The sequence below is a fragment of the Cydia amplana genome, chromosome 7, assembly GCF_948474715.1.
Source record: "Cydia amplana chromosome 7, ilCydAmpl1.1, whole genome shotgun sequence".
Taxonomy (NCBI): Eukaryota; Metazoa; Arthropoda; class Insecta; order Lepidoptera; family Tortricidae; genus Cydia; species Cydia amplana.
In genome coordinates, this window is record NC_086075.1 from 12,760,047 (window position 1) to 12,777,284 (window position 17,238).

Here is a 17,238-nt window from a genome sequence, read left to right on the forward strand (position 1 = left end):
GTGGACAACCCATGCTGTGTAGTATGTACAATACTCACGTTTAATAATAGACAGCACGGCGAATATGGACCTGCGCCAGCGCGACTTGACGAGCCACGCGAGCACCTTGTCGATGACGGCGCGCAGGTTCTCCGGCTCGGAGCGCATCATGGTGTCGAACTCCGAGTACTTGCCGGGCCGGAAGAACACGCGCGTGATGCCGAACTTGTAGTCGGAGGTGGACAACCCATGCTGTGTAGTATGTACAATACTCACGTTTAATAATAGACAGCACGGCGAATATGGACCTGCGCCAGCGCGACTTGACGAGCCACGCGAGCACCTTGTCGATGACGGCGCGCAGGTTCTCCGGCTCGGAGCGCATCATGGTGTCGAACTCCGAGTACTTGCCGGGCCGGAAGAACACGCGCGTGATGCCGAACTTGTAGTCGGAGGTGGACAACCCATGCTGTGTAGTATGTACAATACTCACGTTTAATAATAGACAGCACGGCGAATATGGACCTGCGCCAGCGCGACTTGACGAGCCACGCGAGCACCTTGTCGATGACGGCGCGCAGGTTCTCCGGCTCGGAGCGCATCATGGTGTCGAACTCCGAGTACTTGCCGGGCCGGAAGAACACGCGCGTGATGCCGAACTTGTAGTCGGAGGTGGACAACCCATGCTGTGTAGTATGTACAATACTCACGTTTAATAATAGACAGCACGGCGAATATGGACCTGCGCCAGCGCGACTTGACGAGCCACGCGAGCACCTTGTCGATGACGGCGCGCAGGTTCTCCGGCTCGGAGCGCATCATGGTGTCGAACTCCGAGTACTTGCCGGGCCGGAAGAACACGCGCGTGATGCCGAACTTGTAGTCGGAGGTGGACAACCCATGCTGTGTAGTATGTACAATACTCACGTTTAATAATAGACAGCACGGCGAATATGGACCTGCGCCAGCGCGACTTGACGAGCCACGCGAGCACCTTGTCGATGACGGCGCGCAGGTTCTCCGGCTCGGAGCGCATCATGGTGTCGAACTCCGAGTACTTGCCGGGCCGGAAGAACACGCGCGTGATGCCGAACTTGTAGTCGGAGGTGGACAACCCATGCTGTGTAGTATGTACAATACTCACGTTTAATAATAGACAGCACGGCGAATATGGACCTGCGCCAGCGCGACTTGACGAGCCACGCGAGCACCTTGTCGATGACGGCGCGCAGGTTCTCCGGCTCGGAGCGCATCATGGTGTCGAACTCCGAGTACTTGCCGGGCCGGAAGAACACGCGCGTGATGCCGAACTTGTAGTCGGAGGTGGACAACCCATGCTGTGTAGTATGTACAATACTCACGTTTAATAATAGACAGCACGGCGAATATGGACCTGCGCCAGCGCGACTTGACGAGCCACGCGAGCACCTTGTCGATGACGGCGCGCAGGTTCTCCGGCTCGGAGCGCATCATGGTGTCGAACTCCGAGTACTTGCCGGGCCGGAAGAACACGCGCGTGATGCCGAACTTGTAGTCGGAGGTGGACAACCCATGCTGTGTAGTATGTACAATACTCACGTTTAATAATAGACAGCACGGCGAATATGGACCTGCGCCAGCGCGACTTGACGAGCCACGCGAGCACCTTGTCGATGACGGCGCGCAGGTTCTCCGGCTCGGAGCGCATCATGGTGTCGAACTCCGAGTACTTGCCGGGCCGGAAGAACACGCGCGTGATGCCGAACTTGTAGTCGGAGGTGGACAACCCATGCTGTGTAGTATGTACAATACTCACGTTTAATAATAGACAGCACGGCGAATATGGACCTGCGCCAGCGCGACTTGACGAGCCACGCGAGCACCTTGTCGATGACGGCGCGCAGGTTCTCCGGCTCGGAGCGCATCATGGTGTCGAACTCCGAGTACTTGCCGGGCCGGAAGAACACGCGCGTGATGCCGAACTTGTAGTCGGAGGTGGACAACCCATGCTGTGTAGTATGTACAATACTCACGTTTAATAATAGACAGCACGGCGAATATGGACCTGCGCCAGCGCGACTTGACGAGCCACGCGAGCACCTTGTCGATGACGGCGCGCAGGTTCTCCGGCTCGGAGCGCATCATGGTGTCGAACTCCGAGTACTTGCCGGGCCGGAAGAACACGCGCGTGATGCCGAACTTGTAGTCGGAGGTGGACAACCCATGCTGTGTAGTATGTACAATACTCACGTTTAATAATAGACAGCACGGCGAATATGGACCTGCGCCAGCGCGACTTGACGAGCCACGCGAGCACCTTGTCGATGACGGCGCGCAGGTTCTCCGGCTCGGAGCGCATCATGGTGTCGAACTCCGAGTACTTGCCGGGCCGGAAGAACACGCGCGTGATGCCGAACTTGTAGTCGGAGGTGGACAACCCATGCTGTGTAGTATGTACAATACTCACGTTTAATAATAGACAGCACGGCGAATATGGACCTGCGCCAGCGCGACTTGACGAGCCACGCGAGCACCTTGTCGATGACGGCGCGCAGGTTCTCCGGCTCGGAGCGCATCATGGTGTCGAACTCCGAGTACTTGCCGGGCCGGAAGAACACGCGCGTGATGCCGAACTTGTAGTCGGAGGTGGACAACCCATGCTGTGTAGTATGTACAATACTCACGTTTAATAATAGACAGCACGGCGAATATGGACCTGCGCCAGCGCGACTTGACGAGCCACGCGAGCACCTTGTCGATGACGGCGCGCAGGTTCTCCGGCTCGGAGCGCATCATGGTGTCGAACTCCGAGTACTTGCCGGGCCGGAAGAACACGCGCGTGATGCCGAACTTGTAGTCGGAGGTGGACAACCCATGCTGTGTAGTATGTACAATACTCACGTTTAATAATAGACAGCACGGCGAATATGGACCTGCGCCAGCGCGACTTGACGAGCCACGCGAGCACCTTGTCGATGACGGCGCGCAGGTTCTCCGGCTCGGAGCGCATCATGGTGTCGAACTCCGAGTACTTGCCGGGCCGGAAGAACACGCGCGTGATGCCGAACTTGTAGTCGGAGGTGGACAACCCATGCTGTGTAGTATGTACAATACTCACGTTTAATAATAGACAGCACGGCGAATATGGACCTGCGCCAGCGCGACTTGACGAGCCACGCGAGCACCTTGTCGATGACGGCGCGCAGGTTCTCCGGCTCGGAGCGCATCATGGTGTCGAACTCCGAGTACTTGCCGGGCCGGAAGAACACGCGCGTGATGCCGAACTTGTAGTCGGAGGTGGACAACCCATGCTGTGTAGTATGTACAATACTCACGTTTAATAATAGACAGCACGGCGAATATGGACCTGCGCCAGCGCGACTTGACGAGCCACGCGAGCACCTTGTCGATGACGGCGCGCAGGTTCTCCGGCTCGGAGCGCATCATGGTGTCGAACTCCGAGTACTTGCCGGGCCGGAAGAACACGCGCGTGATGCCGAACTTGTAGTCGGAGGTGGACAACCCATGCTGTGTAGTATGTACAATACTCACGTTTAATAATAGACAGCACGGCGAATATGGACCTGCGCCAGCGCGACTTGACGAGCCACGCGAGCACCTTGTCGATGACGGCGCGCAGGTTCTCCGGCTCGGAGCGCATCATGGTGTCGAACTCCGAGTACTTGCCGGGCCGGAAGAACACGCGCGTGATGCCGAACTTGTAGTCGGAGGTGGACAACCCATGCTGTGTAGTATGTACAATACTCACGTTTAATAATAGACAGCACGGCGAATATGGACCTGCGCCAGCGCGACTTGACGAGCCACGCGAGCACCTTGTCGATGACGGCGCGCAGGTTCTCCGGCTCGGAGCGCATCATGGTGTCGAACTCCGAGTACTTGCCGGGCCGGAAGAACACGCGCGTGATGCCGAACTTGTAGTCGGAGGTGGACAACCCATGCTGTGTAGTATGTACAATACTCACGTTTAATAATAGACAGCACGGCGAATATGGACCTGCGCCAGCGCGACTTGACGAGCCACGCGAGCACCTTGTCGATGACGGCGCGCAGGTTCTCCGGCTCGGAGCGCATCATGGTGTCGAACTCCGAGTACTTGCCGGGCCGGAAGAACACGCGCGTGATGCCGAACTTGTAGTCGGAGGTGGACAACCCATGCTGTGTAGTATGTACAATACTCACGTTTAATAATAGACAGCACGGCGAATATGGACCTGCGCCAGCGCGACTTGACGAGCCACGCGAGCACCTTGTCGATGACGGCGCGCAGGTTCTCCGGCTCGGAGCGCATCATGGTGTCGAACTCCGAGTACTTGCCGGGCCGGAAGAACACGCGCGTGATGCCGAACTTGTAGTCGGAGGTGGACAACCCATGCTGTGTAGTATGTACAATACTCACGTTTAATAATAGACAGCACGGCGAATATGGACCTGCGCCAGCGCGACTTGACGAGCCACGCGAGCACCTTGTCGATGACGGCGCGCAGGTTCTCCGGCTCGGAGCGCATCATGGTGTCGAACTCCGAGTACTTGCCGGGCCGGAAGAACACGCGCGTGATGCCGAACTTGTAGTCGGAGGTGGACAACCCATGCTGTGTAGTATGTACAATACTCACGTTTAATAATAGACAGCACGGCGAATATGGACCTGCGCCAGCGCGACTTGACGAGCCACGCGAGCACCTTGTCGATGACGGCGCGCAGGTTCTCCGGCTCGGAGCGCATCATGGTGTCGAACTCCGAGTACTTGCCGGGCCGGAAGAACACGCGCGTGATGCCGAACTTGTAGTCGGAGGTGGACAACCCATGCTGTGTAGTATGTACAATACTCACGTTTAATAATAGACAGCACGGCGAATATGGACCTGCGCCAGCGCGACTTGACGAGCCACGCGAGCACCTTGTCGATGACGGCGCGCAGGTTCTCCGGCTCGGAGCGCATCATGGTGTCGAACTCCGAGTACTTGCCGGGCCGGAAGAACACGCGCGTGATGCCGAACTTGTAGTCGGAGGTGGACAACCCATGCTGTGTAGTATGTACAATACTCACGTTTAATAATAGACAGCACGGCGAATATGGACCTGCGCCAGCGCGACTTGACGAGCCACGCGAGCACCTTGTCGATGACGGCGCGCAGGTTCTCCGGCTCGGAGCGCATCATGGTGTCGAACTCCGAGTACTTGCCGGGCCGGAAGAACACGCGCGTGATGCCGAACTTGTAGTCGGAGGTGGACAACCCATGCTGTGTAGTATGTACAATACTCACGTTTAATAATAGACAGCACGGCGAATATGGACCTGCGCCAGCGCGACTTGACGAGCCACGCGAGCACCTTGTCGATGACGGCGCGCAGGTTCTCCGGCTCGGAGCGCATCATGGTGTCGAACTCCGAGTACTTGCCGGGCCGGAAGAACACGCGCGTGATGCCGAACTTGTAGTCGGAGGTGGACAACCCATGCTGTGTAGTATGTACAATACTCACGTTTAATAATAGACAGCACGGCGAATATGGACCTGCGCCAGCGCGACTTGACGAGCCACGCGAGCACCTTGTCGATGACGGCGCGCAGGTTCTCCGGCTCGGAGCGCATCATGGTGTCGAACTCCGAGTACTTGCCGGGCCGGAAGAACACGCGCGTGATGCCGAACTTGTAGTCGGAGGTGGACAACCCATGCTGTGTAGTATGTACAATACTCACGTTTAATAATAGACAGCACGGCGAATATGGACCTGCGCCAGCGCGACTTGACGAGCCACGCGAGCACCTTGTCGATGACGGCGCGCAGGTTCTCCGGCTCGGAGCGCATCATGGTGTCGAACTCCGAGTACTTGCCGGGCCGGAAGAACACGCGCGTGATGCCGAACTTGTAGTCGGAGGTGGACAACCCATGCTGTGTAGTATGTACAATACTCACGTTTAATAATAGACAGCACGGCGAATATGGACCTGCGCCAGCGCGACTTGACGAGCCACGCGAGCACCTTGTCGATGACGGCGCGCAGGTTCTCCGGCTCGGAGCGCATCATGGTGTCGAACTCCGAGTACTTGCCGGGCCGGAAGAACACGCGCGTGATGCCGAACTTGTAGTCGGAGGTGGACAACCCATGCTGTGTAGTATGTACAATACTCACGTTTAATAATAGACAGCACGGCGAATATGGACCTGCGCCAGCGCGACTTGACGAGCCACGCGAGCACCTTGTCGATGACGGCGCGCAGGTTCTCCGGCTCGGAGCGCATCATGGTGTCGAACTCCGAGTACTTGCCGGGCCGGAAGAACACGCGCGTGATGCCGAACTTGTAGTCGGAGGTGGACAACCCATGCTGTGTAGTATGTACAATACTCACGTTTAATAATAGACAGCACGGCGAATATGGACCTGCGCCAGCGCGACTTGACGAGCCACGCGAGCACCTTGTCGATGACGGCGCGCAGGTTCTCCGGCTCGGAGCGCATCATGGTGTCGAACTCCGAGTACTTGCCGGGCCGGAAGAACACGCGCGTGATGCCGAACTTGTAGTCGGAGGTGGACAACCCATGCTGTGTAGTATGTACAATACTCACGTTTAATAATAGACAGCACGGCGAATATGGACCTGCGCCAGCGCGACTTGACGAGCCACGCGAGCACCTTGTCGATGACGGCGCGCAGGTTCTCCGGCTCGGAGCGCATCATGGTGTCGAACTCCGAGTACTTGCCGGGCCGGAAGAACACGCGCGTGATGCCGAACTTGTAGTCGGAGGTGGACAACCCATGCTGTGTAGTATGTACAATACTCACGTTTAATAATAGACAGCACGGCGAATATGGACCTGCGCCAGCGCGACTTGACGAGCCACGCGAGCACCTTGTCGATGACGGCGCGCAGGTTCTCCGGCTCGGAGCGCATCATGGTGTCGAACTCCGAGTACTTGCCGGGCCGGAAGAACACGCGCGTGATGCCGAACTTGTAGTCGGAGGTGGACAACCCATGCTGTGTAGTATGTACAATACTCACGTTTAATAATAGACAGCACGGCGAATATGGACCTGCGCCAGCGCGACTTGACGAGCCACGCGAGCACCTTGTCGATGACGGCGCGCAGGTTCTCCGGCTCGGAGCGCATCATGGTGTCGAACTCCGAGTACTTGCCGGGCCGGAAGAACACGCGCGTGATGCCGAACTTGTAGTCGGAGGTGGACAACCCATGCTGTGTAGTATGTACAATACTCACGTTTAATAATAGACAGCACGGCGAATATGGACCTGCGCCAGCGCGACTTGACGAGCCACGCGAGCACCTTGTCGATGACGGCGCGCAGGTTCTCCGGCTCGGAGCGCATCATGGTGTCGAACTCCGAGTACTTGCCGGGCCGGAAGAACACGCGCGTGATGCCGAACTTGTAGTCGGAGGTGGACAGGCCCATGCTGTGCACTATAGCCTGTGAATTAAAGCGGATTGTTACGGTCATTTGATTATGCTTTTGGTTAATGGTTTAAGAAAATTTTAGACCTGTTTTTCTTGATTTATTTTGTATCGGTATTAGTATAGGTATTGAATTTAAAGAGTCTTAAATGCCTTTAATGCCTTTTGCATTAATACTGCATAAATATGATATGCAAGTATCACTGTACAATTTTTCTACAATGTTCAGAAAACTATACTAAGAATTTTATTACGACATCATGACTAATACAATATATAACCAGTGACTATTCCATGAATAAACACAAATAAATAATGCGACCGGGTGCCCGTTTCTCAAGAGCTTGTAACTTGTAATACAAGCGGATGTCACTTGACAGCTTTTTTTAGAAAGCGACTTCCACTTGTATTACAAGCTACATGAAGCTACAAGCTTTTGAGAAACGGGCCCCAAACGTATCAATAAGCTCCGAAAGAATAGTTTTTTCACCTCAGCAGCTCGAACAAGGGTACTTTGCTACTTAAAAACAGTGAGCAAAATCGCATTTTGCTCACTGAGTGGGACAAAATGAGCAAAATGCTATTTTGCTCACTCAGTGAGCAAAATGCGATTTTGCTCACTGTTTTTAAGTAGCAAAGTACCCTTGTTCGAGCTGCTGAGGTGAAAATTTAATTGTTGGTATATCTTAAGAAAACATGAGTGAATAGAGGTAAGTGATGAAGAAGGAATACATTTGTCGGGTTCTCTAATATGTTCTCACTGCTGAGGTGAAAAATGTTGTGTACTACACGAGATCAAAGTTATTTACATCTCGTGCGCTTTTGAGTCCCTTACTACGCTCAAGATTCTAAATTAGATTCACTCGCTACGCTCGTGAATCTATTATAGAATCTTTCGCTTGCACGGGACTCAAAATAAGCACTCGAAGAAATATCAAACTTTGATCTCTTGTTGTACAAATAACTATTTACAGTATGCGGGAGTCGGGATGGTATTATGTACCTCTGCGAACAGTTTGGGCGAGAGCGTGCGCAGGCGGGGCGGCAGGAACTGGCTGTACATGGAGTAGAGGTCCTGGAAGGGCGCGCGCGACGGGAAGCCGTGCTCCATGAGCGCCAGCACGGCGATGGTGCCGCTGCACTCCAGCTGCGTCAGCACCAGCGACCCCTCCACGCACAGGCCCACCATGCGCGAGTTCGGCTTGATGCAGCGCACGAAGTTCGTGCCCTGGGGACACGAAGAACGATTACAGATTACATGAAATAGGTAGGTATTCGTTGTGGATTACACCACACATACAGTACGGGACGTGAAACGTCTTCTGAAGTTCAGCCTGAACCGTATACAGCAGGGGTCACCAATTAGTTTCTTCAAGGGTCTGGTTTTTAAAATTATATGACCATCGCGGTCAGTTTCTAAGTTAATAAAATAATATATGTCGGCGGTCCGGTACCGGACCGCGGTCCGCCATTTGGTGACCCCTGGTTTACAGTATGGCGTTGAGGGCAAGTCAGTGAGCAGGGCAATATTGCCCCAAATCATGTCGTGACATGATCGACACTGTGTGTTATGTGAGTCTGTACTGTACTGTAAACGGAGTATAAGAAATATTGCGTGGATTTGACAGTTTTACACGATTTAGTTAGCTTAGTTTTATTTTCATACTAAATTCACAACATAATAGAACATTCAGTGTAATATTTTGCTATGTCGAGACCTTTATATTTATGTTATTTAGCATTTTACATATATGTGGAAGCTTGTTATTTGTATCTAGCTAGGAGATAAGTCTATTAACCTATGTATATTAGGTAATAAGCATCCCGAATAAAATAAAATAACATAAGTATCAGCCTATAGACAACTTACGTTCTGCTTCAGCTTGTCCATGAGCTGCGACAGCTGGCTCTGGAACTTGGCGCCCACGGAGATGAAGTTGAGCTTGCCCTTGGCGTTGTTGTTGTCTGTGGTCTGGAACAGCTGCTGCACCAGCGCGCTGCCCGACTCCTGGACAAGGAACTCTAGCGAGGCGTGGAGGGCGTCGTTGTTCTTCTCTATGAATTGGCTCTGGAAATAATTATTTCAATTATTTACAGTGAGTTTTTAGACATTTTTGAAAAGGTTAACTTTGATATTTGTAAGATTGAGACTGATTATAGTGATCATATTACGTGCAAATTTATCATAGGCCGCCTTTACACCTGTAAGTTTTACTTACGTAAGTAGGGACAAAGCTATTTGTTAGAATGAGATAACGATATTCATCTCTCATTCTGTGGTATAGCTGTGTCCCTACTTACGTAAGTAAAACTTACAAGTGTAAATCCGGCCATAGAATAACCATCGATCCTAGCAAGTTAGCTTAAATACTGATGATTTAAGACGAAACAGGAGCTGAGATTTAAATATTTTAGGTAAATATACCCGTCTCGCTAACGGAAGCGGCTCCTAAAACTAGTGCGATAAGGACAAGGTGAAAAATCCTGCGTAAAAATCTCAAAAATCGAGGTTTCGTACTCGACTGTTTCCTCCTCCAAAACTTAACCAATCGTAACCAAATTTGGAAACCTAAATGATTATGAAATTATCTGCGTCGGACCGTTTTGCTTTTTTGGCTAATTGATATCAGTTTTGAATACCACGCCTCTCATTGCGGCATAGTCAATTAGGCCATTTTTGAGGGCTCTAGCGCCTTTAAAAACAAAAATATCAAAAAAAAACAAAACGGTCCGACACAGATATTGACAATATTAATCTGTGTTGAAAAAATCATTGCTCTAGCTTCAAAACCCACGGAGGAAACAGTCGAGTACGTTTGTATGGAGAAATGACCACTCCTGTTGCCTCTTAATGACGCGTTGCAGTATTGAGTATATGACCACTTGCGTCTACCCGACTCTCTGAAAGCATAGAGCTATAACTTGCTACTAATAGCCCAGGAGCCCACTGCTGAAATGGTAACTCACAGTATTGTAACAGACAGCGCCTGCGAAGTGCCTCAGTAGGAAACCTTCGTCGTCGCGCAGAGTCCGGTGCGCCTTTAGGCGGGACGAGCGAGGTACCTGCAATCTGAAAATGCAAAAATAATGCAATACTTCTACATCTCTCCATATTCTTACCCCCTTATTCGTAAAACTTTACGGGCCTAATTTAGTTATCATGTTTTATCCCTTTCTAACAAATAAATAAGTCAAAATGACAGATATGGACAAACGATTATTAGCTCGCGTTTATGAATAAGGCGTTTATCCCGGTTGCGTCTTAAGACGCTACTGCATGGGGGCCAGCTTTCCTACATTTCTCTCATCTACTTCGCACGGCCTTTTGTATCCTTATTTGAGACCATTAGCGCGTATATTCTTAGCAATGTTTTGGTTGTACCCTTTCTACCGGGCCCAGGCGGAGGATATCAAAACCTTAAGATAAGATATCGTTTATTTGCGTATACCATCGAATGATGGTAGATGCCAGATGTTACATAGTTTTTATAGGTCACGACATAATTCAACCGAATAACGGCATGCAAATATTACAGCCTTAAACACTAATTATCAAGCTTATAAATCATACCATTAAACTATCCATCCTTTATTATACTGTATCTAATATTGCAGTTTAACTGCTATGTATATGATGCATCCACAATAGGGATGATGACACATGTTGAATTTTATAACAAAATCTAGTAAAACAGATATCAAATGAGCAATTTATCACAATAATGTAGATATTAAAATAATATATGGAAATGTTACAAAAATACAAGACCTCAAAATTCAGTTCCAGTCTCAAAATTTTAGTTTTTTTTTACTTCCAAAAACGATAAAAGTACGGGTACCATTCGATACCTTACATTTTATCCAAAAAAAATATTGTATAGCAACTATATACATAAACGCAATATTTCACCGAAAAAAACACATTTTTCTTGTTTTGTCCATACTACAAAATGGACTCTCAGTGACCTTGATGTCACGTTCACATATCGTTTTGTATGGAGCGTTTCGCGAGTGAAGTACGACTGTCGGATTTTGACTATAATTTCTGACTTTTGTGTTGCTTTAATGCAATGGGTCCCATATAGACAGTTGATCCTAAAAACAAACCCGATCGATTTATACCATAAATGAAAATTAGTCATGTAGCCTATAGTCACTTTATCGATCAACAATAAGCACATTTTTGAACAGCACTAACAAATTTACTTAAGTGACAACATATTAACAACAACGTACCTGGAGTTATTGGTGCCTAGCTGCTTGTGCACGGAGTGTGTGAAGTGGCCGAACTCCGGCTTGGGTAGCTTGGATTCTTCGTCCAAAAGATGGAAAACGCCGTGGTTCTTGCTTTCGATTAAATCTGCAAGTAAGCATTGTTATTCGTAATGGTAACGTGGCCTATTAAGAAAAAGACATCCCACCAAAAACATTTTCATGTAAAATGTTGCCAAGACGAAACCTTAAGGCTCGCACTGACAAAAAGTTATCAGATCTCTTGTAGAGCCAAGCTTCTAACTCTACAAGCCCTAACTTCACAAACTCTACACCTTAGTCAAAATATGTGGCTTGACCGTTTCACTACAGTCACATGGACGTAAGGTGAAAAATGTATTCACTATATTCATTATTTTTTATAATACAGTAGTTCTTGGAGTAACGAAACGGCCAAGCCACATATTTTGACTAAGGTGTAGAGTTTGTGAAGTTAGGGCTTGTAGAGTTAGAAGCTTGGCTCTACAAGAGATCTGATAACTTTTTGTCAGTGCGAGCCTTAAGGTTTCGTCTTGGCAACATTTTACATGAAAATGTTTTTGGTGGGATTTCACTTCTTTTTGTAAGTTGCTTCCATCCCCTAACTTAAAGGGTTGCGCGTGTGATTTAAGGACCTACTATTAAAAATCCTGAAATACGTACCTCGGGGCATCTTTTATACAATCTGCTTTTTACTGATTCCCCATACAAACTTCAACCCTCTTTTTCCCCTAACGCCCTTTTCCACCCCCTTTTCACCCTTACGGGGTGATTTTGGAGTTGAAAACTATTCTATGCCATTCCCCATTACAAAAACTATCTACATACCAAATTTCAACTAAATCGGTTCAGCGGTTATTGATTTCCCATACAAAATTCCACCCCCCTTTTCCCCCCCTTAGCGGCAAAAAATTTCAAGTTTTTGAATTTTTTTGTTGTTTGTGTACTAATACTATCTTACATACCAAATTTCAGCTTCCTAGGACTTCAGGAAGTACCCTAGAGGTTTTGATGATCAACAGTGAGTGAGTGAGTCAGTGACGAAATCGGGGTTTTTTAGATATGAATAAAATCTTAAGTATAAGAGCTATGCAATTAAATTTTTTTATGTTTAATAAGTCCACTATTGACATCATATCCCGAGAATTTTGTTTATCTGGTATAATCCAAACCCAAGTTATGAGGGTTCAAAAAAACGACGAAGCGCTTCGAGAAAAGGTAGGTAGTGCCCTTGCGCTTCGCTTTGCTCGTCTTGGCGGGGGCACTACCGTGCCCCCAGATTGCCAGTTTTGCAAGATAAAATTAAAAATGACGACAACATTTCTTTACATTTTTTTAGCGTCAGGGCTTTACCTGAATACGATTTGTTTTTTTTTTAGAGATTAAAATTTGTTACAACTATGTTGAACATGACGACACGTTCATGTATCTGAAGTTATTGGTATATTCTAGTGTTCATAACAACATTAGAATCTCTCTTTGGGAGTTTGAAAGGCAACACTAAACAGTAGATAAATAAAAATCTTAGTACAGCGGATCGGATCGCGATAATGTGCTAAAGAGGTGGTGTCAAGAAAAGATTAAAAAAATACTGCCTAAAAAAGTCTCAAAATTAGGCAAGGCAGTGGGAGCCGAGTACCTATGCAGTCCTGGTTGTCGCTGAAGCGCACCTCGGGCACGCGGAGCCCCTCGCGCTTGTACAGCTCCTGCTCGTTCTTCAGGATGGCAACCCTGTGGGAGCCGAGTACCTATGCAGTCCTGGTTGTCGCTAAAGCGCACCTCGGGCACGCGGAGCCCCTCGCGCTTGTACAGCTCCTGCTCGTTCTTCAGGATGGCAACCCTGTGGGAGCCGAGTACCTATGCAGTCCTGGTTGTCGCTAAAGCGCACCTCGGGCACGCGGAGCCCCTCGCGCTTGTACAGCTCCTGCTCGTTCTTGAGGATGGCAACCCTGTGTGAGCCAAGTACCTATGCAGTCCTGGTTGTAGCTAAAGCGCACCTCGGGCACGCGGAGCCCCTCGCGCTTGTACAGCTCCTGCTCGTTCTTGAGGATGGCAACCCTGTGGGAGCCGAGTACCTATGCAGTCCTGGTTGTCGCTGAAGCGCACCTCGGGCACGCGGAGCCCCTCGCGCTTGTACAGCTCCTGCTCGTTCTTGAGGATGGCAACCCTGTGGGAGCCGAGTACCTATGCAGTCCTGGTTGTCGCTGAAGCGCACCTCGGGCACGCGGAGCCCCTCGCGCTTGTACAACTCGCTCGTTCTTGAGGATGGCAACCCTGTGGGAGCCGAGTACCTATGCAGTCCTGGTTGTCGCTGAAGCGCACCTCGGGCACGCGGAGCCCCTCGCGCTTGTACAGCTCCTGCTCGTTCTTGAGGATGGCAACCCTGTGGGAGCCGAGTACCTATGCAGTCCTGGTTGTCGCTGAAGCGCACCTCGGGCACGCGGAGCCCCTCGCGCTTGTACAACTCGCTCGTTCTTGAGGATGGCAACCCTGTGGGAGCCGAGTACCTATGCAGTCCTGGTTGTCGCTGAAGCGCACCTCGGGCACGCGGAGCCCCTCGCGCTTGTACAGCTCCTGCTCGTTCTTGAGGATGCGCTCGTTGAAGAACTGCTGCAGTTTCTCGTTGCAGTAGTTGATGCAGAACTGCTCGAAGCTGTTCATCTGGAAGTACTCTGGAACAATATCAGTTTATCAGAATATTGAAGCACTCGATTTTTATTTTAAACTAACTAGAGCGTGCGACTTGCAATCCGAAAATCGCGGGTTCAAACCCCGGCTCGTACCAATGAGTTTTTCGGAACTTATGCACGAAATATCATTCGATATTTACCAGTTGCTTTTCGGTGAAGGAAAACATCGTGAGGAAACCGGACCAATCCCAATAAGGGCCTAGTTTATCCTCTGGGTTGGAAGGTCAGATGGCAGTCGCTTTCGTAAAAACTAGAGCCTACGTCAATTCTTGGTATTAGTTATTAAGCGGACCCTAGGCTCCGCGGGAATGCGCCATGGCAAAATGCCGGGATAACGCGAGGAAGAAGAAGTTAGAATATCTCACCGAAGCCGGCAATGTCGAGCACTCCGATATAGTAGGCCGAGGCCTGGAAGGGGATGGAAGCGTTAATGCGGTGCACGATGTAGTCGAACACGCGGCTGTACACCGCTTTAGCTAGCGCGTCCCGCGCTGACACTGCTTCGTACGTCTTTAGAGGGACCCTGAAAAAAAAAAAATAAGATAACTTAGAAAAAATCAGATATGTTCGCCACTTTTGTCTTAAAACTACGCTGAATTATGATAATCGTACATTAAAAGGGCTTATGCATACAATTCAGGCTTTTTTATTTAGATTTTAACCTATGTGGTAACGTTTCTTTCCAACTTCCTGGGTAAATAATTAGCTTACTTATACAATGTCTACATCTACCATCAGGGTATATATTTTGCACTGTTCAAGTAATTAAAAACATGTTTAACTAAATCAATTTTTTAACAAGCAGATACGTCTGCGAGCGATATTCCGAATTTTATATTAAAGGAAAAAATGGAAAAAGTTACGCTTCCGGCAGGACTTGAACCCGCATCCTCCGCAATCTGTGCGTTGTAGTGGAGTCAATATAAAGTTAAAGTTACATTAATTGCACAGTCAAATGTTTCTACACGGGTGAATTATATATCATATTGAATACCCGGCTGCGAATTAACAACTTGATATCTGTTCCCGTTTTTGAGAAATAACATTTTTTTTATTTTATATTTTATACTACCTAAACAGTAATTTCACACTAGAGATTTTTTGAAGAATGGGCTATGAAGCTTACACGACTACACGGTCAAAATTTCTCCCGACAATAATATTAATTATAGATTTAATGAAAAAAACAATAACTTTGTAAGTTTTTCATGACCGAGAATATCCCACACTGAGAGAAAAGTTTACTATTGTGGTTAATAGTATTTGTTTCGATCATGTTTAATTTATCTGCCTGAGGAACTGCTATATTCGCAGAATAGCAGCATGATATTGGAAACAAACAGCAAATAATGTTCTACACAATTAATGGACATGTGGGCGGCAATCCTTGATGTTTGTTATGCATGTTTTTAAATAATTTTAGTTAGATTTTTATCATTTTCAAATCGATATATAAAATGTTTGATTTAAAGGAAGCGTAGTCAATTGACTGTTTATTAATTATAATTTTGATAAGATAATCCGAATGTATTTAATTAAAATAATCACAAGATCATTGTATAAAATTAATTAATTACTTATCATTGAATTAATTATTATTTTAAGACGATCTCGGAAATATTAATACATAATTGGGAATTGTATTGATAAACAAGTATAGCGCAGGTGGTGTGGCGTGATCTCAGGTAGTCCTACCTGGAGGGGTAGGGTTGGAAAGGTTATTTAAGTGGTGGCATGCCGTTGTTTTGATTCATTCTTATGCTAAGCGTAGACTGTGTAAGAGCTATCTGTACTCGTAAATAAAACTGAGTTATTAAGTGAAAAGTCTGTTTCTCCTTTACTATTTCTAACATAATGGATGGTGATGAGAAAGGGTTATCACCCGATAACCATGCAGACCAGGCGAATAGTAGAACTTCGCCGACAGCAGCGTTGGGATCCCAATCCCCTATACTAGGCGGGCGCCGCCGATCGGTTATTCAACCTGAGCCTACTTTTACCATGGACCAAGTGATGAGCCTGGTAACCACAGTCACCAAGCAAGCCGCAGCAAGTGCTGTTAATGCGGCGCTATCTGCCACCGCCGCTTATCCACAACAGCCGGCGCTACCCCGTGAAAGAGGAAATTTCTATCTACCTCCGTTCGACCCGGATGTACGATCTCATGATATTCGAGATTGGTGCGCTAATGTCGATGAAACCATTTCCGTTTTCGCTATATCACCTCAAGAAGCACGGATGAAAGCGATACTTCAGTTAAAAGGAAGAGCAAAAGTGTGGGCCGACACGTGGTCTCTACATTCAACTACTTGGGACCAGGTGAAGGAAGATCTAATCAAGACTTTCTCAAAGGAGTTCCGGTATGCTGATGATGTACAGAAGTGGCGCAACTACACGTCGGACCAAGCAACGAGCTACGCCGAATACGCCACTACAGCTTGGACATTATTCAAGCGCGTGCGGCCGGAAGCGAATGATGCCGATGCTGTGGATGCTGTTATCACAGGTATTTATCCTGAACATATTAGATCTGAATTGTTACGAAATACGCCTGACTCTTTGCCTAATCTAGTATCTGTTTTGAAGACATACCGTAAACGCAAATTCGATACACTAGAAAAAACAAACACTAATAACAATTCTAAGAAAGCTCGTTCAACTGAAGTAGGTTTGAAACCAGACTATTCGTCTACTATTTGCTATAGGTGTAATAAACCTGGTCATCGCTTTCGTGATTGCAAGGCGCTTAATTCTTCCGGATCTGATATTTCCCCTACCGTTGGTAGCGAGTCTAAAGCACCTAATGATACTAAATCAGTTGAATGCAAATACTGTAAGAAAAAGGGCCATGTTGAAAAGAATTGCTTTCGTAAAATGTTAAATGAACGGTCGAATTCAGACAAGTC

General features: G+C 48.4%; 1 protein-coding gene across 1 annotated transcript in view; it reads right to left on the bottom strand.

Moving 5' to 3' along the window:
• The window catches only part of LOC134649653 (myosin heavy chain 95F), an 84,993-nt gene that overhangs the window by 28,330 nt on the left and 39,425 nt on the right, over positions 1-17,238 (bottom strand). Inside the window, exons 9-15 of the mRNA XM_063504492.1 lie at positions 14,698-14,855; positions 14,150-14,314; positions 11,628-11,751; positions 10,359-10,461; positions 9,262-9,459; positions 8,395-8,619; positions 7,200-7,407 (exon numbers count right to left, since the gene is read on the bottom strand). Coding sequence (XP_063360562.1) covers positions 7,200-7,407; positions 8,395-8,619; positions 9,262-9,459; positions 10,359-10,461; positions 11,628-11,751; positions 14,150-14,314; positions 14,698-14,855 — 1,181 coding nt within the window. The remainder of the gene's footprint in view (positions 1-7,199; positions 7,408-8,394; positions 8,620-9,261; positions 9,460-10,358; positions 10,462-11,627; positions 11,752-14,149; positions 14,315-14,697; positions 14,856-17,238) is intronic.